Genomic DNA, 23,599 nt, shown 5'->3' on the forward strand with positions numbered 1-23,599 from the left:
CTTTGGATGGGAGGACAGTATATAAATTTAATAGATAACAGAGCCCCACGCCACTCAGGAACGCATGGAACGGGCATGATTCTGTTGCTTCCATGAACCAGGCCTCAGGTGTGCTTCAAGAAGAGGCAATGCAAGCCACAGGAGGGGTGAATGACTTCAGATACAGAAGACAGGAAGGCAGAGGGACATGAGATATGGACTGAGCTCACCTGCTTAACAAACCATGGCTTAGTGCCACGTGCTCGAGGAAAGGGGAGCTTCCACACCAGCTATAGACCCCTTGCATTCCACAATCCAGGACTTGACAATCCTGTTCAATCAGGGAGCTGGTCTGCCTCAGTGTCCCAACAGCCAAGAATGGCTTACATTTGCTAACCTAGAAAACGATGGTTTGGCAGGAATGGCAAACCATGGTCCCGGCTACTCAAATGTTGAGACACAATGAAAGCTTGCTGCTAAATCAGAATTGGAAATCCTGGATCATGAGGAGGGGGGACAGGGAATGAGATCCATGGTTTGATGCTACTGTACAGCAGGGATTGCCAACCTGCGGCCCACAGAGGCCGTTTAAACGGCCCACGAGCCACCCCAGAACTGACGCCCGCTTGGCGAGTCCCGGCGCGCTGCACTAAACTGGAGCAGCAAGGCATGGGGACTCGCTTTTGCGGTGCCGGAAATCGTGTCTGTGCAGGCACAGATGCTGGAAATTGTGTCTGCGCAGACGCCGGAAATTTCAGCCGCACACGCAATCCAGCCCACGGAGGAATCTCTACGGGACCGATCCAGCCCAGGCAAATTACCGTATTTTTTGCTCTATAAGACTCACTTTTCCCCTCCTAAAAAGTAAGCGGAAATGTGTGTGCGTCTTATGGAGCAAATGCAGGCTGTGAAGCTATCCCAGAAGCCAGAACAGCAAGAGGGATTGCTGCTTTCGCTGCGCAGCGATCCCTCTTGCTGTTCTGGCTTCTGAGATTCAGAATATTTTTTCTCTTGTTTTCCTCCTCCAAAAACTAGGTGCGTCTTGTGGTCTGGTGCGTCTTATAGAGCGAAAAATACGGAAAGCTTGTCGACCCCTGCTGTACTGCATGGAGCTCCTATCCACTTCCAAAGAAAGCTGTGATACTTCCACCAGAATTTTAAAGAAGACAACTTGACAAGGACTACCAATAATATTTCATGTACAGTTGTTTTTTTTAAAAAACCAAAAATTAAAAAGCCAGTTTCTCAGGCTAGGTATGACGCTTGGTTGACGGCTGTTTTGGTATACATTCTACAGGACATTTCCGCAGCCATTTGGAACACAACAGTTAAGACACAGAGATGGTTTCCTTTTCCAGCATTCTTTTTTAAAAGGCAAATACTGTCCACAGCAAAATGTCAGGCATTTTGCCTATGCTAAAGAAGAAGAACAGAAATGCAGCGGTGACAACATGGCATTTCCTGCAAATGAAGGAGCAGTTAATACGAAGGTTTTTGTTTCGGAGGAAGACGACAGGCCATAGAATGGGGTTTTAAAACAAACCAACTTGCAGGGGGTGGAAGCAAGAACTGGGGAGGCCAGCAGAGCCAAGCCCCCTATCTACGTAAGAAAAACTAGCGGATAATAACAGCTATTGCACAGAGCATGAATTTCCAAATCCTCCTTCACTTACACACTCTCTCATGCACACAAACACACATACACACACTTGCGACAGGAGAAAGAAAAAATAGCATCGGCTTATTCACAGTTCTTTCTCCGTTAACTCCTTCATTGTCAGGCATAACAGAAATGGTACTTGGGCAGCTCTCTATATCCCTTTCCTGCCGCCATTCAGGATAAACTCTTGTGCTGAAGCCAGCCAGCCACATGGAAGTAAACCAGTCTTGGACTGGGCAGTTCAATATGAAAAGGCAAGAAATGACACACGTTTCAGAAAGTCACAACACAAGGCGCCAGTCTTTCCAAACTGTAGCATCTGTAAGAAGACAGATCAGAGAAAGCCAGCTCGCATTTAGGCCTTTTCTTTTTTTAGAGAGGCAGGGGATGTGGCAAAAGCTGCTACGATGGGTTCCCGAGTGAGTGAGCAGCCAGCCTTCCCCTTTCGAAACTGCTGCAAGTTACAAGGCCATCTTACAGAACAGTAGCTAGGAGAAACCGTGTCACGCCGTCCGCCTTGCCTTCCTGCGACTACAAAGCATGCAGTAAAAGCAGTACAAATCAGCTGAGCGACAGCGTCTTTCGTTCATGATGTATTTATAGGTATCCATAAATTAAAAACAAACAAAAAAAAAAGCTTGACTTCCATAAACTTTAAAATAAAAATTCACAGAAGAAAAAAAAAAGGCATCTGATGTATATTTGCCGAGTAAGGCTTTGGAGTCGGGCGTCGTCCCATCTCCTAGCAGCAATCCTCCGCAGTGCTCATAAATAGAGAGAGAAAACGAGAGGGAGAAAGAGAGAGAGAGAGAGAGGGAGAGAGAAAAGAGGGGGGAGAGGAGTCGCTTTTTTAAAAGTAGTGTTTGAAGAACAGGTGCTTTCTCATTTCAAGCGCTCGATGAGTCCCTGTGTGAGTCCAAGGTGCAAAAGCTGCGATCTGGTGAGGTTTGCTAAGTGGGGGAAAAACCCCAGGAGCTTCTCCCAAGACAGTTCCAAGAGGCTGGGGACTACCAGCCACATCTTAAAGAGAGAGCCAGTCCGTTTGTTCCTCTGGATGTCCACCACGCCTCCGTGGACGTACATGCAGCCGGCCTGCGTGGAAACAAGGGGGGAAAGGAAGATCACTGCTGGGTTTTCTTTTAAGCGGAACGGCAAGCATCTGGACTGCCTGCGAAGGAGAGATGCCATCCGGCCCCAAATATCTGTGATCAGCTGGACATCGAGGCGGCATTCTGTTTGCAACCACGCGAAGCAAGAGGGCAGTGGGTGCTACAAGCCTGCCAGCCAGGTTGCCCGGTGCTTAATGATCTCAAGATCCTCATGGACAACTCATTTTGTAACTCTCTCTACGTGGGGCTGCCCTTGAGACTCACCCAGCAACTCCAGCAGGTGCAGAATGCCACGGCGAGACTCCTTACGGGGTCCTCGCTGCAGGATCACATTCACCCGGTGCTTTTCCAGCTGCACTGGCTCCCGGTGGAGTACAGGTTCAAGTTCAAGGTGCTGGTTTTAACCTTTAAAGCCCTATACAACCTGGGACCCTCGTACCTACAGGACCGTCTCTCCTGGTATGTCCCACGGAGGACCTCACGGTCTTCAAACAAAAACATCCTGGAGGTCCTGGGCCACAGGGAGGTTAGGCTGGCCTCAACCAGAGCCAGGGCTTTTTTGGCAGTGGCCCCGATCTGGTGGAACGCTCTGTCACAAGAGACTAGGGCCTTGCGGGACTTGACATCTTTCCGCAGGGCCTGCAAGACAGAGCTGTTCCACCAGGCCTTTGGCCAAGGCACAGCCTGACCCCCTCCTTCGGCAATCCTCATAGCACTCTAGCCCAATGGTTGCCATTAATTTGATTTAGAATTTTGATTTTGAACTGATTTTAGAATGAATTGATTTTAGAATGCTGTGTTACTTTTATTGTTGTTAGCTGCTCTGAGCTGGGGAGGGCGCAATAGAAATAAATTAATAATAATAATAATAATAATAAAAATAATAATTTATTATTTGTCCTGGGCAACAGCCGATGGGCCTGACGTGCTTGCAGAGAGCCAAACTGCAGAGAAAGGCCCTTTGCCCCCACCCTCTGCCCCTAATCCTGCTGGTCTAATCGCTGGTCTAATCCTGCGTTTGTGTTCCCAGCAGCAGGATTTCATCTCCAGCACCTGAAGGTGGCTGTTCCAGGGCCATTTCCCACCTCACCAATGACGGTCTTAGGGATGTGGGTGGCGCTGTGGGTTAAACCCCAGAGCCTAGGGCCTGGTCGGCGGTTCGAATCCCCGCGAGGGGGTGAGCTCCCGTTGCTCGGTCCCTGCTCCTGCCAACCTAGCAGTTCAAAAGCACGTCAAAGTGCAAGTAGATAAGTAGGTACCGCTCCGGCGGGAAGGTAAACGGCGTTTCCGTGCACTGCTCTGATTCGCCAGAAGCGGCTTAGTCATGCTGGCCACATGACCCAGAAGCTGTACGCCGGCTCCCTCGGCCAGTAGAGCGAGATGAGCGCCGCAACCCCAGAGTCGGTCACGACTGGACCTAATGGTCAGGGGTCCCTTTACCTAATGACGGTCTGGGTTGACAGAACTCCAGTATTTTGAAATACCTCCCTCAACTGGTTAATTCACACCCCCTCCCCACCTTCTTGCTGGCCATTTCTGTGCCACGTAGGACCTTGCGGAGAGGCTGGGCGCTGGCAGCCGCTTACCGGAGTCACAGCAGCGCAGTGGAAATAAACTGGCTCTGGCATCACGGCCGGGAGTTTCACCCACTGGAAGGTCTGCAAGCTCAATTTCCAGATGTCTCCCAGGATCACTTCTCCGTTGTATCCTCCGCAGACGAAGACATCTGAATCGACAAAGGGCACAGGGCATTAGGCGTTGTTTTCCCACCATAAAGGAGGGTTTGCTCAGTTATTCAGCTGGTGCAGAGAGGAACTGCGGTTTCCACAACGGTTTCTCTCGCCAGACTTCCGCTGAGATTAATACCCTGTTTTCCCGAAAATAAAACAGTGTCTTATATTCATTTTTGCTCCCAAAGATGCGCTAAGTCTTACTTTCGGGGAAACAGGGTACGCTCCCCCACCTCTATCTTTTCAAGGAAATAACCGTACTTTTCCGTCTATAAGACATCCCCGTGTATAAGACTACCCCTATTTTGGGGGACTCAAAGAAAATGGGGGGAGATGGCACAGAGTCGCTGAGCTTTTTTTTTTGCAGAGGATTGCCAAAAATCACTCGCCCGCCCGAGTCACAAAATCCGCCTCCCGTCTGTCCCATTGGCGGCAGAAGCTGCCAATCGCCCGCCCAACTGCTGGAGCGCCAGCCGATCAACACCACCCATTGATGCGGCAACCAATAACACGCACAACAGCCACAGTGGCAACCAATCAAACGTCCACCCTATACACTACCCATGTATAAGATGACCCCCACTTTTCAGCATGATTTTTAAAGGAAAAAAAACATCTTCTACATGGGAAAGTACAGTAACATTTAATCTTGCCTGGGAAACTAGGAACAGTACCCCCCCCCCATCAACACCTTTATTACATATATTTAGGTGCCAGGCGAAAAAGTTTCTCTTCAACCAGGTGTTGCGTTGAGAAACACCCTGTGGCTTTTAAAATGTGTTTGTGGGAGGCGTTTGTTTTTGTCTGTGATTTATTATGTATCTTGCATTCTTATTTTGTGTTTTTCCGTTGTAAAATGCCCCGGGATCTTCAGATGAAGGGCAGGATACAAATTTTAATAATAACCCAGTGTATACAAGGAAGGACCGGGTTCAAGTCTTCCCTCAACCATTTTAGCCTACCTTAGAGGGCTGTTGAGAGGATGAATTGTTGGGGGGGGGGGTGTAATATGTATGCTTCCCTGAGCAATTTGGGCTCAAGTAATAGTTAAATAGGGACGCGGGTGGCGCTGTGGGTAAAACCTCAGTGCCTAGGGCTTGCCGATCACATGGTCGGCGGTTCGAATCCCCGTGACGGGGTGAGCTCCCGTCGTTCGGTCCCAGCTCCTGCCCACCTAGCAGTTCGAATGCACCCTTAAGTGCAAGTAGATAAATAGGTACCGCTTTATAGCGGGAAGGTAAACGGCGTTTCCGTGTGCTGTGCTGGTGCAGGTTCGCCAGAGCAGCTTCGTCACGCTGACCACGTGACCCGGAAGTGTCTCCGGACAGCGCTGGCCCCCGGCCTCTTAAGCGAGATGGGCGCACAACCCTAGAGTCGGACACGACTGGCCCGTACGGGCAGGGGTACCTTTACCTTTTTAATAGTTAAATAACTAAGTAATAAGCAAAATTCTGAATTTTCCCACATCCACCCACTTCCTTCCTTCCTGCCCACTCACCCTATTTATGGAACACTCTTCCCAGGAATGCCCCCTTGGCACTGCCAGACAAATAAGTTTTTGTTTCTCCATGCATTGGGGCACCACCAACAATACACTGTAACGTTAAATCCATTTTTAACCAAGTTTATGTGATTTTATTATTATTTTTCACTTTGGTTGTAAATGGCACTGGGGCCCAGCATAGCTGTCAACTCTTCCCTTTTCTTGCGAGGAATCCTATTCGGAATAAGGGAATTTCCCTTTTTTTAAGGGACTGGGATACTCTTTTTTTTTTTTAAAGTGGGAAGTGACATGGACATTTGACAAACCAGAGTCCATTCGGAGGAAGTGGCCCCGGGGTTACGCTGTTTCTCCCCTCGAGTCAAACCAGCCTCCCATTTCTCTTGTGACAAGCTTTCCAACAATATGGCTGACCCTTCCACCCTCTGCTGTTAGAATGTTTCTGAACATGCTGAGGCACCGCAGCACCTCAAAGATGGACTGTTGTGTGCATACAGAAGTAGGCTCAAACGCTTCATCCCAGTTGGGATTTCACATGCCACAAACAGGAGCCTCTGCAGCTGAACGTGCCAAAGTGAGCCAGTGATTCTTACCATTTTTTATCTGTACACAACTGTGACATCTCCTGGCCGCCGGGAAATCTGCGGAACAAAAACCTGAGGGTGAGCGAGTGAAACTGAAGAGATGACTGTTCAGTGAAGGTGGGTTTCTCATTATTGGGAAGGGGCCGGCCAGCCTGAAAAGGGGCTTAACATGAATTGCAAAGAATTCTCCTTGTGCCTGGCTGTGAAGCACTCATAAGATCATTCAATACCAACTGACCTTTAGCCATCCTTCAGTTTAATCCATATGAAGAGGTGAAGTCGAAACAGCGAGGGAGGAAACTGCCTACTCCTAAAGCATATTTTAGCTTGTGTGAGGATAAAGATGAAAAGCCCAAGAACAAAAAAATAGTGCAGTAGCACCTTAGAGACCAACTAAGTTTGTTCTTGGTATCAGATTTTGTGTGCATGCACACTTCTTCAAATACACACTTCAGTGTGTATCTTCAGCGTGTATCTGAAGAAGTGTGCATGCACATGAAAGCTTATACGTAGAACAAATTTAATTGGTCTCTAAGATGCTACTGGACTATTTTTTTATTTTTGATTTCGACTGCGTCAGACCAACATGGCTACCTATCTGAAGCCTAAGAACAGTTTGCGCTCGCTTTACAAGCGCTCTGCAATGCCCACTGAAGAGAGGGTTGTGAGAGCAAACCAATTAAAATGACCAGGGGAAAATAATCTGAACTGAAGTATGTTGAAAGGCCACCTGGCGCAAGGAGCCTTTATATCAAGAAAGGTTACAAAAGCCTAACTATGGGCGTTGATTAGAGCCCAAGTCAAGTGGAATCACTAAATCTGAGCTCTACATGAATACAGTAAACACACAACGTATGTGCATATAATTTGTGTGCATTTAAGTGCTTGGCTAAATAGATAATTAGAGGACAGGCATCTGGGGGGAAAGTCACTGGCAATCCCACCCACCACAGAACCCACGGTGTTTTGACTATATGCGATTTTGGTTTTAGGCATGATTTCTGGAACATAACCCTTCTTGAAAGTTTACTGTACATTTTAAAAAGTGTTTCTGAGATGTCAGATTTCCACAAGGCACCAGAATCCAAAGAGAAATACTGTGGTACCTTGGGTTAAGACCTTAATTCGTTCTGGAGGTCCGTTCTTAACCTGAAACTGTTCTTAACCTGAGATACTATTTTAGCTAATGGGGCCTCCCGCTGCCGCCGTTGCCGCCACCATGTGATTTCTGTTCTCATCCTGAAGCAAAGTTCTTAACCCAAGGTACTATTTCTGGGTTAGCGGAGTCTGTAACCTGAAGCACCTGTAACCTGAAGCGCATGTAACCTGAAGTGTCCGTAACCTGAAGCACCTGTAACCCAAGATACCACTGTATCTAGTAATTAAAAAAAATAATCTGGAACCAGCTACTATACACGAGACCTGGAATTATGCAACATTTTTGGTGTATATTTCAGATCAATCTATGGGTTTAGTTTGGATTTTTAACAAAGAGTAAAGTACAAAGGTTTTGAGAAGACTGACTTGTTTGCAAACTTCCTTTGAATCTCTCCCTGGGGCCCCCCACCAACATTTTATTTCTGGCTACAAATAGTTTTGTCTTTTCAACCCCTGCCAATATATGCTATTTTTCAAAAGCCTACCTTTTTTCTTATGAGGCTTTGTTGCAATTTCCTCCCAGGTGTTTGTTTCAAGGTTGTAGGCGTGGATCTGAAGCAACAGAAATAATACAATTATATATATATATTTTTAATGACAGAAATGGAACAAGGCAATGGCTGAACTCAAGGCCTCTGCCAGCAAATTCACCCCACAAGAGATTTCCAAGTTAAATAGCTAAGCGCTGGAAATTAGGCAAGAGGCTGACACTTGATTCATGATATCGGGGGATATGGATTGTTGGGTTTGCAGAAAAATTGCCATGTCATCTGCCTGCTGCCGAAGGGAAACTTGAGCCGTTATAATTCTGTGCGTCTTGGCAACCTGTCAAATGGCTCTTACTGTCAGAAAGTTCTTCCTGGTGTTTTAAGTCAAAATCTGATTTCTTGTAACTTCAGTAATAATAATAATATTATTTATACCCTGCCCTTCCCGGTTCAAAAACCGGGCTCAGGGCAACTAACAACGAATTTAAAACACTTAATTATAAAGCAGCATAAAATACAGTATAAAAACATGAATAGCAATAAAATTCAAAAATCAAAAATCAATTTAGGGGAAATGAGCATTAGATAATCCCCAAGGCTAGCTGGCTGAATTGGTCCTACTTGGGCCAGCGAGGAGACCAGGGGAGAATTAGCTGTGGGGTCTCAGAGCGGGTGATCTTCATAAAAGGGGAGGGGAGGGAAGAGAAGGGAAGGGAAATAAAAGATCAGGCTGAATTCAAATTAAAGGCCAGGTAGAATAGCTCTGTCTTGCAGGCCCGGCGGAAGGAGGTTAAATCCTGAAGGGCCCTAGTCTCATGGGACAGAGTATTCCACCAGGTCGGAGCCATTACTGAAAAGGCCCTGGCCCTGGTGGAGGATAGTCCCTAAGCCACAAAGGGCTTTAAAGGTCAAGACCAGCACCTTGAAATCTTTCCGCAGGGCCTGCAAGACAGAGCTACACAGCCTGACCCCCTCCTTCTGTAAGCCTCATAGAACTCTAGCCCAGTGGTTGCCATTAATTTGATTCTGAATTGATTTTAGAATTAATTGATTTCAATTGATTGTGATTTTATGTAAACTGTGTTAATTTTATTGTTGTTAGCTGCTCTGAGCCCGGCTTCGGCTGGGGAGGGCAGGATATAAATAATTTATTATTATTATTATTATTATTATTATTATTATTATTATTATTATTATTTCAATTAACTCAACAGGAACTGTGCAAAAGTGTGGCTATGTATGCCAAAGGGGGCTTACACAGGATAAATTCATCCCAGGTTGTGCCCTATTAGAGATACAGGTGAAACATGTTAGGATTCCTTGTGTGCAAATCTTTGCAAATTTTGTCTTCATGGCACTCTGGTGGATGTTCCCCCTTGCAAGAGCAATGTTCTGAGATGGAAAAAAGGGTGACCTGCCACACAATCGATCAGAGCAGTGACTGGAACCCAGTTCTCCCAAACCAAACCCAGTTCCATTCACTAGATCACTCACCAATCTGCATTATGTGCCAAATACTCAAGACCTCAACATTCTGCTATTAAAATTCACCAGCTCTGGTCATGGGCTTACTTTCTGATCTCGCTAGCGAGAAATCAAACTAATAAAAAGTATTTTGGTGGTTGATCCTATTACCTTGTCCAAGGAATAGGCTGTCCAAGAAGTTCCTCCTCCTAAGATGTAAATCCTCTGCCCGTCATGTGCAATTTCATGTCTGTATCTGGAAAGACAAAGTCAAAATTATTTGTAGCTTCATCTGCCTGCTCATTTATATGGGTGTGGGTGTGTGTGTGCATGCACAAGTTTCTAGCCCGTGGTGCATTCAGTTTTCTCAGTCTGTCAGCCAAGAATGCCATGCTATGTATGAATAAGAATAAGAATAAAAATAAAATATTATTTATACCCCGCCCTTCTGGCCGGGCCTCCCCAGCCACTCTGGGTGGCTTCCAACCAAATATTAAAATACAATAATACATCAAACATTAAAAGCTTCCCTAAACAGGGCTGCCTTCAGATGTCTGCTAAAACTCTGGTAGTTGTTGTTCTCTTTGACATCTGGTGGAGGGCGTTCCACAGAGCGGGTGCCACCACTGAGAAGGCCTTCTGCCTGGTTTCCTGTATAACTTGGCTTCTCGCAGTGAGGGAACCGCCAGAAGGCCCTCGGTGCTGGATCTCAGTGTCCGGGTAGAACGATGGGGGTGGAGCCACTCCTTCAGATATACTCGGCCGAGGCCATTTAGGGCTTTAAAGGTCAGCACCAACACTTTGAATTGTGCTCAGAAATGTACCGGGAGCCAATGTAGGTCTTTCAAGACCGGTGTTATGCGGTCCCAGTCACCAGTCTAGCTGCCACATTCTGGATTAGTTGTAGTTTCTGGGTCACCTTCAAAGGTAGCCCCACAAAGAGTGCATGGCAGTAGTCCAAGCGAGAGTTACCGTATTTTTTGCTCTATAAGACTCACTTTTTCCCTCCTAAAAAGTAAGGGGAAATGTGTGTGCGTCTTATGGAGCGAATGCAGGCTGTGCAGCTATCCCAGAAGCCAGAACAGCAAGAGGGATCGCTGCTTTCACTGCATAGCGATCCCTCTTGCTGTTCTGGCTTCTGAGATTCAGAATATTTTTTTTCTTGTTTTCCTCCTCCAAAATCTAGGTGCGTCTTGTGGTCTGGTGCGTCTTAAAGAGCGAAAAATACGGTAACCAGAGCATGCACCACTCTGGCGAGACAGTCCGCCAGACATGCTAGAATTTTCATAGCAAATGTTTCCATATTTAGGCATCCCAACTAAACCACACAAGCCCTACCAACATCTGGAGGGCAGGGTGAGGTGGCTGAAGAGACAGCCAAAATTTTTTGAATTGGAAATGACATTTTAATAAGAACTTGTCTATCGTGAGACTGTCATTTTGAATGAGGAAGACTTGAGGCTGGTCACCTTGCAGCCAGTTTTACGCAGCAGGCGCCCCTGAGCAAGAGGCCAAGCTCACCTTTCCTCCGGCATGTCACAGTGCATGTTGTTTGGCTTTAGCTGGGTCCACTCCCTGGTGTTCAGGTCCAGCTTGTGCAGGTCTGTGCTGTAAATGTATCCTGTCGTGCCTCCAAATACGTACAAGGAGCCATTTATGATCGCCATCGCCTGGTAAGGGAGAAGAGGGAAGAGCTGCAGGGGAACTGAAGGGGCACCATAGGAAGGCAGCCGAAAGGCAGGCATCCTCTGAAGAGCATCCATCTCCCCCTTCCCTGGATCCCCTTTGTCACACCACTTTCAAGGGAGCGGAGCCAGGAGTGACAGTGTGCCACGGACAGCCCTTGGTATTGCCAGGGCAATTAAATCTGCCTGTAAGTCCGATCTCATTTCCGTGAACTGATTTGAGCTTATGGTTGAAATGTGGTACAGTGGTGCCCCGCAAGACGAATGCGTCGCAAGACGGAAAACCCGCTAGACGAAAGGGTTTTCCGTTTTGGAGGTGCTTCGCAGGACGAATTTGCTATGGGCTTGCTTCGCAAGACGAAAATGCCTTGCGATTCCTGGGTTTTTTTTCCCCTCCCCCCCTTTTCCCCAAGCCCCTAAGCCGCTTAACAGCTGTTCGCTAAGCCGCTTAACAGCTGATTGCTAAGCCGCTTAACAGCTGATCTAAGCCGCTTATCACCTGATCTAAGCCGCTAATAGCCTTTTAGCAGCTAATCCGCTAATCCCTGAAGCCTTTAATAGCCGCTAAACCGCTAATAGCACTAATAGCGCTAATCCGCTAATGGGCTTGCTTCGCAAGACGAAAAAAACCGCAAGAAGAAGAGACTCGCGGAACGGATTCTTTTCGTCTTGCAAGGCACCACTGTACTGAAACACTGCAATGTGTACAGACACAGGGTGGGGTAAGGGAACGGCCTCTAGCCTTGGATGTATGGAAGATGGTTGTGGTACCTAAAATTGAAAAGCACTCTGTACAGTGGACGCTCAGGTTGCGAACGTGATCTGTGCGGAATGCACGTTCGCAACCCGCAGCATCCGCAACCCGCAGCGGCACATCTGCGCACATTGCGATTCGGCGCTTCTGCGCATGTGCATAGCGACCGTTGAAACCTGAAAGTAACCTATTCCAGTACTTCCGGGTTTTGGCGGTCTGTAACCCAAAAAAACGCAACCTGAAGCATCTGTGACCCGAGGTATGACTGTACATGCTCCAGCATATTCTATTTTTCTCTTTGATAGGGCTAAGCCATCAAGACCTTGGGCTGAAATTAAATGCTTATCTATCTGACTTCGTACTATGCAATCCCCCAAAGGTATTTCAGTATACTTCATGCTCAGGAACTTGCGAACTGCTCCCCATTCTTAGACCCGAGGAGATAAGCGAGACCTGAATTAAGAGCACAAGCCTCTCAGGAATATGGAACCACTCTCTGTCCTTCAATAGTCTGATAATGATAATAATAATAATAATAATAATAATAATAATAATAATAATAATTACATCCTGACCATCTCAATAGGGTTGCCCCAGCCACTCTGGGTGCCTCCCAACAAAATATTAAAAACACAATAAAACATCAACCATTAAAAACTTCCCTGTGCAGTAGAATAGGGGGTGCAGTGGATGACCCCCCCCCGTACCTGTCCATAGATGCGGTTGGGCTTCTTCCCTCGACAGTTGAAGAGGGCCCAGCGCTTGTACTTGACGTTGCAGACGTGCACGTCATTGCCATTGCTCTCGCCAAAGGGGATCCCGGTGCCGCCAAAGACCAAGAGGTTATTCCCATGCAACACAACTGGCAGAAAACAAGAACGCAGAACAAAACCTTTGACATGCGGATTTGGTAGCCTTCAACAGCAGCTTGGAACAATCGTCTTCTCTGCTGAGCTGCTCACCAGTAACCAAAAGTCTAGCAAAGGGATGGAGAGAGCCCTCTTGCCAGTGACACAGAACTAACAAGTTAAAGGTAAAGCGTAAAGGGACCCCTGACCATTAGGTCCAGTCGTGGCCGACTCTGGGGTTGCGGCGCTCATCTCGCTTTATTGGTACAGCTTCTGGGTTATGTGGCCAGCAGGACTAAGCCGCTTCTGGCGAACCAGAGCAGCGCATGAAAACACCGTTTACCTTCCCTATTTATCTACTTGCACTTTGATGTGCTTTTGAACTGCTAGGTTGGCAGGAGCAGGGACCGAGCAACGGGAGCTCACCCCATGGCAGGGATTCGAACCGCCGACCTTCTGATTGGCAAGTCCTAGGCTCTGTGGTTTAACCCACAGCGCCACCCGCGTTAGTGCTGGGTAAATGGGGCCTGTGCAGGTAGAGCGTGAGCAGCAGACGGGTTCATGTGCAAGAGGTATGAATGGGCATGCAAATGAACAGACAAAGCATACTAAAGGAAGAAGAAGAGGAGTTTGGATTTGATATCCCGCCTTTCACTCCCCTTTAAGGAGTCTCAAAGCGGCTAACATTCTCCTTTCCCTTCCTCCCCCACAACAAACACTCTGTGAGGTGAGTGAGGCTGAGAGACTTCAGAGAAGTGTGACTGGCCCAAGGTCACCCAGCAGCTGCATGTGGAGGAGCGGAGACGCGAACCTGGTTACCCAGATTACGAGACTACCGCTCTTAACCACTACACCACACTGGAACCCAAGTAACTTATATTGCTTTTCCGTCAAGCACTCACACAGCAGCAAAAGGCAACAAAAGTCGCTGACACTTCCCTGCAGACCTGAATTTCACAACAGACAGCGGACTGCACTAATGGAAAAAAACCTGCCTGCAGAGCTGTGGATGAATCATGCAAAGTACATTTACCATGAAGACTTTCAGGGGGGGGGGGGGAGAAGTAAAGAGAAAGGACAGAGCTCCAGCATTCAGCATCCCCAGCGTCCCAAGCTGTAGCAGGGATGGGAGGAAGCCCCACAAAAACCAACCCTAGGGCCGCTGCTGGGGTGATGGTGGCGGTAGTGCCACACCTCTTAAGACTCTTGGTAGCCACAACTGTGGAACATGAATTTATCCACAGTGCAGATCTGGCCAGCAACAATACGAAGCCAAGTCCTTCTTGGCATCTAAGCCTGGACTTTTATAAGACCCTATTTTAAGTACAGGAGTTACAAAACGGATCTCAAAATAGCTCACTCTAATCTTACTCAATTACTGCCCTTATGCAGAAGGGACAGATGATTATTATTAAATTTGTATACCACCCTTCGTGCCTAGATCTCAGGGCAGTTCACAACATGAATGCTATTAAGGCGAAGAGTTACATTTATGCTTTACTACCGCAGTAATTCATTCTCCTCCACTCACGTGACATAGATGCTAACTCTCGAGGCATGTAACCCTCTGTGCCCATTTGATGCCAGGTGCCGGTAGCAAAGTTGTATCGCCAAAGCTCCCTGAAGAGTGGGTAGTCTTCATTCTCTGGCCCTCCGGACTCATCATAGTCAGGATTGTATCCGCCGAACACGTACAAGTTGGCATTGTCTGCCACACAACGGTGGCCGCTTCGGGCTGGTGGGACTCTGTGGCCTAAAGCAGAGAGACAAAAGATTTTCATAAACTAAGACGGGACAGAATATATTTTGCAAGGCTGGGTGGAGCAGCATAGAAAGATGACAAAGGAGGGAGAGAGGTGGGCATCACAACGGATAAAGTCTCAGCACCAAGAAAGGACATTGCTCCAGTTCCATCTTGGACAAATTCCCGTGAACCCGTTTTCATTGTTGGGCATGGGAGCAGGTAAGTCATGAAAGGTGTGTGCAAACTGTTTGGGTATAAAGCTACACAAGGAGATGTGGTGTTGTGGATGGTTACAGAAGAAGAAGAAGAAGAGTTTGAATTTGATATCCCGCCTTTCACTCCCTTTAAGGAGTCTCAAAGCGGCTAACATTCTCCTTTCCCTTCCTCCCCCACAACAAACACTCTGTGAGGTGAGTGGGGCTGAGAGACGTCAGAGAAGTGTGACTGGCCCAAGGTCACCCAGCAGCTGCATGTGGAGGAGCGGAGACGCGAACCCGGTTCCCCAGATTACGAGACTACTGCTCTTAACCACTACACCACACTGGCTCTCAGTTGATCACAGTTGATCTTCCAAACATTTCTGGCTTTCAGTCATACAGTATTGGTTTGTGGGCTTCTCATATGTATCTGGTTGGCCACTGTGAGAACAGGACTGGACGGATTATTAGCTTGATCCAGGAGGCTCTTATGAACTCTCAACATTATCTGGGAGGGTTTTTTTTCTGTGGTTTCAGTCCCTCCTAGAAGTTGGTTTACCAAACGTTGGTGGTAGAGGTCGCCTGCTCAACATTTTTTTCCATCTGGGGTTCTATTTCAGCCCTTAAGCTGAAATATGAAAATGCTGGGAGAGGTCATCTGCACATACAAGGTACAGTGCCATCGGTACAGAAATAACACCGCCTCTCCTCACTTTTCATCCCAACTCCAGAAAGGCTGCAGTGGCGCTGAATTAATGCCTGAGCTTGATAAGCGACTGCATCATTACGGGTGAAAACACTAAACCTTGATGGAACTGGAACCCTTTTCAGATGCATCCTTGCCCAGTTCGATGAACCCTGTGGCAGGGGGACAAGATCACACTAGCTGGCCTGTTTCATGGTCTCCGTGCACTCCCTAGACATCCAGCACCCAGCAGTAACATGAAATGGGGTTGAAGTACCTTGTTCGGATGTGGTTTAGCTACATGCCCATAAACCAGTATGCATTCACGTAACACCAGTCTTGAAAGACCTACATTGGCTCCCAGGACGTTTCCAAGCACAATTCAAAGTGTTGGTGCTGACCTTTAAAGCCCTAAACAGCCTTGGTCCAGTATACCTGAAGGAGTGTCTTCACCCCCATCATTCTGCCCGGACGCTGAGGTCCAGCACCAAGGGCCTTCTGGCGGTTCCCTCACTGCGAGAAGCCAAGTTACAGGGAACCAGGCAGAGGGCCTTCTCGGTAGTGGCACCCGCCCTGTGGAACAGCCTCCCACCAGATGTCAAAGAGAACAACAACTACAGTGGTACCTCGCAAGACGAATGCCTCGGAAGACAAAAAACTCGCAAGACGAAAGAGTTTTTCGTTTTCTGAGTTGCTTCGCAAGACGGATTTCCCTATGGGCTTGCTTCGCAAGATGAAACGTCTTGCGCCTTTTTTTAAAAACCGCCAATGCATTCCTATGGGAAACCGTCAATACACAGTGGTGTTTCGCAAGACAAAAAAACTCGCAGAACGAATTAATTTCGTCTTGCGAGGCACCACTGTACCACTTTTAGAAGACATCTGAAGGCAGCCTGTTTAGGGAAGCTTTTAATGTTTGATGTGTTACAGTATTTTAATATTTTTTGGAAGCAGCCCAGAGTGGCTGGGGAAGCCCAGCCAGATGGGTGGGTATAAATAATAAATTATTATTATTATTATTATTATTATTCGGGCACCCTGTCACATTAACAAAAAAAAGTGTGGCCTCACTAACAAAGAACATTAACAAAGAGTTAGATGTGCTGCTGGTCAAGAGGACCAACGACGCAGGGATGTAGGCACAGCCCAGTCATAATAGTCATAATAATAATAATAATAATAATAATAATACTGGGAGCCAATAAGGTTGTTTATGGTGTGACTGTGCTCCTAGATAGCCAGTACAAGGGATAACTGTTTCCAGTAAGGAGCACTTTTACACATCTTAAACTAACACGCTGTCAGGGAACTGCCATCGGAGCAGGAGGAGGTGGGAGGGCTCTCGGACGATGGTGGAGAGGGTCCCAGTAGGAGGAGGGATAGCCCATAAGCTGGGGAAGGAAATCAGCGTAACACCAGTGGAGAAGGGGAGGAGATAGAGGAAGCGGAGAGGTGGCTCCAGGACTCTTCGCAGGAGACGAGCGGAGAGGGGACAAGTGCTCCGTTGCCCACACCCACCTTGCGCAAAAAGCTTTCACGCAGGCAACGGGGGAGGAGACTGGGCGTGAAGCAGCTTTTATGTTGGAAGCGGTTTAAGAAACGCCCACTGACGGATTCTGCCAGCGACTGAGGCAGCCACGAGATAGAGGCTGCTCTGTCAGAAAGGGTTCAATCATGCAAGCTAGTCATGAGTAAAGGCAACTTACGCACAAGCAATCCCTAGAACCATTACACACGCAACCAAACCTAGAGAGAGCAGATCCAGCTGTGGTAATGTCCTTGTTACACCTGGACTTGCATTACAGTAACGAGTCTGGCATCAGACTCTCTTTGAAGGATATTTGGAATAGCAGGACTCTAAGCGTGTTCAGTTGATGCAGGAAGTAAGAGTCAAGAGTTCTGACCAGCAACAAGTTCCTGAAGTGTCTTGCTCCACTGCCATACCACCTGCACCAATTTTCTGATTTCTTTCCAGACCCAACCCAAAGTGCTGAGTACCATTTTTAAAGCACTGTGCAACTCTGATCCTTAAAAGACTGTCTCCTCCAAGGTGAGTTCACATGTCCACCCAGGTGATACTAACAGATTGCCCTGGGCATTCCACCAGCAGAAGACTGGTTGGTAGTGGAACATGAAGGGAAAGCATTCTCTATGGCACACATATTACGGGACTTCCTATCCTGGCTGTGTTTCAACAGCACCTGAAAAACTGGCGGTATCAGCAAGCTGGTCAATGTCCAACTTTCTTTACATTTCCCCCTTATATATTGCACCTGATTCTTTCAAAAGTTTTAGTTGCGCTTTTGAAAGTTAATGAAAGCAGGAAACAGGAAGTATATAAACATTTTAGTAACCGAAAGTGCAACTCTATGCATTCTTGGGGTAAATACCAGTGAGCACCATGGGATTTATATCCAATAAGCACGCAAGGGATCAAACAGCACGCTTCCAATTTAATGAACTTGGCACTGTTTTATGGGGTGGAATTAGTAACGAATGAAGGGAAAGGTGCCAAAAGCTTGTGTGGCATAGTGGCTAAAGTTATGAGTTAGGAAGTCCTGGTCTCGCCTCTGTCAGGAACTCATTAGGGGGCCTTAAGCAAGCTGCTTGACCTCTCCCTTCACCCCACACCAGCAAACTGCAGAAGCAACAACGGCAGGCTACCTTGCTGTTCAGGTTCGGCCAAGGTGCTGTACACAAGTTGCAACGTACTGTACAGTGGTACCTTGATTCTCAAATTTAATCCGTTCCTGAAGTCCGTTCCAAAACCAAAGCGTTCCAAAACCAAGGCACGCATTCCCATAGAAAGTAATGCAAAATGGATTAATCCATTCCCGACTTTTAAAAACAACCCCTAAAACAGCAATTTAACAAGGACTTTACTATCTAACAAGACCATTGATCCATAAAATGAAAGCAATAAACAATGTACTGCAGTCACACAATCAATCCATCAGCGGCTGAACTGGGTTCCACACAGTCAGAAAAACAAAACAAAAAGAGCTGCAAAAACGCGAAATAAAAAGCAAAAATAGACCTCAGCGTAACACTCAAAACGGAAGTGTGGCACTCACATCGGAAGCGTAACACTCGAAACGCAACACGTTTGACTTCCGAAAAATGTTCGCAAACTGGAACACTTACTTCTGGGTTTGCAGTGTTTGGGTTCCAAGTTGTTTGAGTACCAAGGCTTTTGAGAACCAAGGTGCCACTGTATACACACACACACGAAGCTCACCCCAAGGCAGTGACTGCAGCATCAGGCGACCTTGCAGGGCTGCTGTTCGGGATTTACACAAGGGGCTTCCTGCATTGTGCACGCGCAGGGCGAATGTCACCTGAGGAGGCTCCCCAAACACCCCTCCGTAAAGCCCTTATAAGCGGATCAGACCAACGTGGCCCCAGCGAGCTGCTTCCAACGGCGGTCAGCCGGAAGCCCCCAGTCAAGCACAAGACATTCAGATTCAGCAGCCCCTTCTCCATATATATATTCGGGGAGAAAGCAAAATATGGTCAGAAGCTCAACATCAAAAAAAACGTAGATCATGGCCACTGGTCCCATCACCTCCTGGCAAATAGAAGGGGAAGAAATGGAGGCAGTGAGAGATTTTACTTCCTTGGGCTCCATGATCACTGCAGATAGCGACAGCAGCCACGAAATTAAAAGACGCCTGCTTCTTGGGAGAAAAGCAAGGACAAACCTAGACAGCATCTTACAAAGCAGAGACATCACCTTGCCAACAAAGGTCCGTATAGTTCAAGCTATGGTTTTCCCAGTAGTGATGTATGGAAGTGAGAGCTGGACCATAAAGAAGGCTGATCGCTGAAGAATTGATGCTTTTGAATTCTGGTGCTGGAGGAAACTCTTGAGAGTCCCATGGACTGCAAGAAGATCAAACCTTTCCATTCTGAAGGAAATCAGCCATGAGTGCTCACTGGAAGGACAGATCCTGAAGCTTAGGCTCCAAGACTTTGGCCACCTCATGAGAAGAGAAGACTCCCTGGAAAAGACCCTGATGTACGGAAAGATGGAGGGCACAAGGAGAAGGGGACGACAGAGGATGAGATGGTGGGACAGTGTTCTCGAAGCTACCAGCATGAGTCTGACCAAACTGCGGGAGGCAGTGGAAGACAGGAGTGCCTGGCGTGCTCTGGTCCATGGGGTAACGAAGAGGCAGACACGACTAAACAACTAAACAACAACAACTTAAATGAAGAAAGTGGTTTTGCAGAAATGACATTAGAATGATGGAAATGAATGATTGAGAAATACTGTGTGCAATGATCTCTTCCTGGCTCCTTGGGCCTAAATCATGACTTCTAGTATGGCTAGAACATTGTTAGCTATAACCACTTTTTAGGTATATACAAATACCTGAAGGGCTGTCACATGGAAGATGGAGCAAGCTTGTTATCTGCCGCTCCAGAGGGTAGGACCCGAACCAAATTACAAAGAAAGGTGATTCTAAATAACAGTTAGGAAGAACTTTCTGAGGGCAAGAGTTGTTAGACAGTGGAATGAATGCCCTCAGTGGTACCTCGGGTTAAGTACTTAATTCGTTCCGGAGGTCCGTTCTTAGCCTGAAACTGTTCTTAACCTGAAGCACCACTTTAGCTAACAGGGCCTCCTGCTGCCGCCACGCTGCTGGAGCACGATTTCTGTCCTCATCCCGGGGCAAAGTTTTTAACCTGAAGCACTATTTCTGGGTTAGTGGAGTCTGTAACCTGAAGCAAATGCAACCTGAAGCATATGTAACCCGAGGTACCACTGTAGTGGACTCTCTTTTGTCGGAGGTATTTAAGCAGAGGTTGGGTGGCCATTTCTCAGCTGTGAATTCTGCGTTGAAGGGGGTTGGACTAGATGGCCCTTGGGGTCCTTTACAATTCTGTGGTTCTAAGACCGGCAACATTAAATGCCCGACGTCTGGTTTCAACAGACAGGCGGGCCTGGCGTGCTCTGGTCCAGGGGGTCACGAAGAGGCGGACACGACTAAACGACAACCATTCGGGGCGGGCAGCGGAGCTTTGGCTGTGGCGGCGGCGCAGGCGCAGACGCTCCCTCCTTACCCCCCCCCCCCACTCACCGCCTCGGCCCGGGCCCGGCGGGAGCCTGACGAAGCGGTTGAGGAGCCCCCCGCGCGGGGCTTGAGCCGCGGGCCCGTTCCCGCCGCCGGCGCCGCGCTGCCGGTTGCCGTCCCAGCCCTCTCCGTTCCCCGCCGACATCTTGGCCCTCCTTCCTCTTCTCGGCTCCCTCACAGTCGCCCAAACGGAGCGCGACGTGAGGGGCTGGAGGAGGGGGGGCAAACAAGAGTTTCCCGCTGCCGCAACCAATAGGCGCCGGCCTTGCACAGCGCCGGCCAATCGGAGGCGCGGTTGTTGGAGGAGCAGCTTGTGCGTGCTACGCGAAAGGCGGGGGGGAGGAAACAAGAGTTTCCCGCTGCCATAGCCAATAGGCGCCGGCCTTGCACAGCGCCGGCCAATCGGAGCGCGACGTGAGGGGCTGGGGGAGGGGCTTGTGCGTGCCTGCGCGAGGAGCGGTGGGGGGAGCAAGAGTTTTCCCGCTACCACAGCCAATAGGCGCCGGACTTGCACAGCGCCGGCCAATCGGAGGCGCGGTTGTTGGGTCGGCTTGGAGGAGAAGGAGGAGAGGCGAAAGGGGTGGGCGACGTCATCATGGAAAGGAGGGGGGAGGCGGAGGCAGCCAGGCCAGAGCAATCGCTCGCAAGGTTAAGGCTTTTCCGCACAGAACGGGGAATGGCGGGGAAGGCAGGAGCAATCGAAATAGGAAATAGCGGATCGACAGGCGAAAGAGACGGGTCTTCTTCGCCAGGAATCTTGGGAGTTGTAGTCCCGCAAGGGAGGGGTCCTGGGCGCTAGCGCGAAAACTACAGTTCCCAGGAGTTCTGAGGAGGCCGCGGCTGTTTAAAGGGCTGCAGAAGAGATACAAAATGAATGTTATTAGTAATGATGATGATGATGATGATAATAATAATAATAATAATAATAATAATATCATATTCTGCCCATCTGGCTGGGTTTCCCTAGCCACGCTGGGCGGCTTACAACATATAAAACACAACAAAGCACCAAACATTACAAAAAACAAGATATCCTATACAAGCAACATATAAACCAATAAATCAGTGAAAAGCAGTAACAAGAGCAAGAATAAACAGTTCATAGTTAGACCCAAATCAAAGTAACCGCCAACCCCAACCGAACCTTTAAGCGACAAAAATGAAACGAGAGGAACCAAAATTAGGGAGGGAAAACACTGCTGTACTTTTGCATACTCCCTGCCTTTCCTTCGAGGAAATAAAGGCAGCCATACATGGGTCTCCTCTCGGCCGCCGTTTTGGCCTCACAACAACCCTGTGAGGTAGGCTAGGCGGGCTGGACAGTGTCTGCGCTAAAGCTCAGCCAAGGAAACTCCTGGTCAAGTGACAACTTGAACTAAGCAGGTTCCCCCTGCTTAGCTTAACACTCTAACCACTACACCACACTGCCTTGCAGCACAGGAAGGTGCCTTTTCTGACAGCAAGAGCTGTCCGACAGTGGAACGGTCTCCCTCTGGAGGTGGTGGACACTCCTTCCTTGGAGGTTTTTAAGCAGAGGTTGGGTGGCCAGCTACCATGGATGCTTTAGCTGAGATTCCTGTATTGAAGTGGGTTGGGCTAGATGACCTTTGGGGTCCCTTCCAACTCTATGATTCTAGGATGGGCTGCGCTGGGCCTGATGGGAGTTGGAGTCCATCAACATCTGAAGGGCTGCAGGTTCCCTGTGTCCCATTTAGAATGCTGTATCATTTTACTGTTGTTAGCTGCTCTGAGCCTGGCTTCGGCTGGGGAGGGAGGGATATAAAGAAAATATTTTTATTACTAAAGGTAAAGGGACCCCTGACCATTAGGTCCAGTCGTGGCCGACTCTGGGGTTGCGGTGCTCACCTCGCTTTATTGGCCAAGGGAGCCGGCGCACAGCTTCCGGGTCATGTGGCCGGCATGACTAAGCCGCTTCTGGTGAACCAGAGCAGCACATGGAAACGCTGTTTACCTTCCTGCCGGAGTGGTGCCTATTTATCTACTTGCACTTTGAAGTGCTGTTGAACTGCTGGGTTTGCAGGAGCAGGGACCGAGCAACGGGAGCTCACCCCGTCGCGGGGATTCAAACCGCCGACCTTCTGATCAGCAAGCCCTAGGCTCTGTGGTTTAACCCACAGCGCCACCCATGCCCCCATTTATTATTATTATTATTATTATTATTATTAAACCCCATTTTTTTGTCCTGCTGCGCTTTCTCGGCGGAGGGTGGCTGCTAACCAGGGGAGAAGGTGATTGCTGCCGTTTGCTTGGCCGTTCCACTCCCTTCGAGACGAGACTTGCGCAGAAGTCCCAGCAAAGGAAGTATGGATACAAAAACCTATGGAATACAGTATGCAGAAATGACGAAATGTCCCGGAAGAATGAGAACTCAAGATAGTAATCTTTTTATAAAAGGATGGAAATGGTTTATTGAGTAATTGTCAACAGATAAAAACATTACCAGGATTATTGTAATAACCTGCAGTTTTCTAAGAGTATAGATTTAAAGTAGATGAATAAATGAACAAGCTAACGGGTGGTGCTGTGGGTAAAAGCCTCAGTGCCTAGGGCTTGCCGATCGAAAGGTCGGCGGTTCGAATCCCCGCGGCGGGGTGCGCTCCCGCTGTTCGGTCCCAGCGCCTGCCAACCTAGCAGTTCAAAAGCACTCCCGGGTGCAAGTAGATAAATAGGGACCGCTTACTAGTGGGAAGGTAAACGGCATTTCCGTGTGCGGCTCTGGCTCGCCAGAGCAGCGATGTCACGCTGGCCACGTGACCTGGAAGTGTCTGCAGACAGCGCTGGCCCCCGGCCTCTTAAGTGAGATGGGCGCACAACCCTAGAGTCTGTCAAGACTGGCCCGTACGGGCAGGGGTACCTTTACCTTTACTTAAGTTCATTTGGATATGCAGAAGATATTAACAATAAACTTAAGGAA

The 23,599-nt window shown here is 48.2% G+C and overlaps 1 protein-coding gene and 1 long non-coding RNA gene across 2 annotated transcripts; one reads left to right on the top strand and one right to left on the bottom strand.

Moving 5' to 3' along the window:
• The first annotated feature begins 744 nt into the window (after positions 1-744).
• LOC310659330 lies at positions 745-1,191 on the top strand. Its single transcript, XR_014502765.1, has 2 exons — positions 745-801; positions 1,063-1,191. It is a non-coding gene; the product is annotated as an uncharacterized lncRNA (long non-coding RNA).
• A 1,028-nt stretch (positions 1,192-2,219) lies between these two features.
• On the bottom strand, positions 2,220-20,887 carry KLHDC10 (kelch domain containing 10). The gene is made up of 9 exons (XM_083402324.1): positions 20,671-20,887; positions 14,492-14,713; positions 12,820-12,974; positions 11,195-11,343; positions 9,845-9,929; positions 8,207-8,273; positions 6,573-6,620; positions 4,335-4,474; positions 2,220-2,731 (listed from the first exon to the last, which is right to left on the bottom strand). The coding sequence occupies exons 1-9, from the start codon at positions 20,807-20,809 to the stop codon at positions 2,522-2,524; spliced, it is 1,215 nt and encodes a 404-aa protein (XP_083258450.1). The 5' UTR covers positions 20,810-20,887; the 3' UTR covers positions 2,220-2,521.
• Between the last annotated feature and the right edge of the window lie 2,712 nt (positions 20,888-23,599).

Source organism: Podarcis tiliguerta, assembly GCF_965153285.1.
Source record: "Podarcis tiliguerta genome assembly, chromosome: 10".
Classification (NCBI taxonomy): domain Eukaryota; kingdom Metazoa; phylum Chordata; class Lepidosauria; order Squamata; family Lacertidae; genus Podarcis; species Podarcis tiliguerta.

What these genes read in the sequence shown, in the direction of transcription:
- KLHDC10 (XM_083402324.1), bottom strand. Translation starts at nt 20,809, where the DNA reads ATGTCGGCGGGGAACGGAGAGGGCTGGGACGGCAACCGGCAGCGCGGC. An exon ending in GCCGGGCCCGGGCCGAGGCG is followed by an intron (nt 14,714 to 20,670) that starts GTGAGTGGGGGG and finishes TCTCTGCTTTAG; the next exon opens with GCCACAGAGTCCCACCAGCC. An exon ending in TGTGACATGCCGGAGGAAAG is followed by an intron (nt 9,930 to 11,194) that starts GTGAGCTTGGCC and finishes TTGTCTTTCCAG; the next exon opens with ATACAGACATGAAATTGCAC.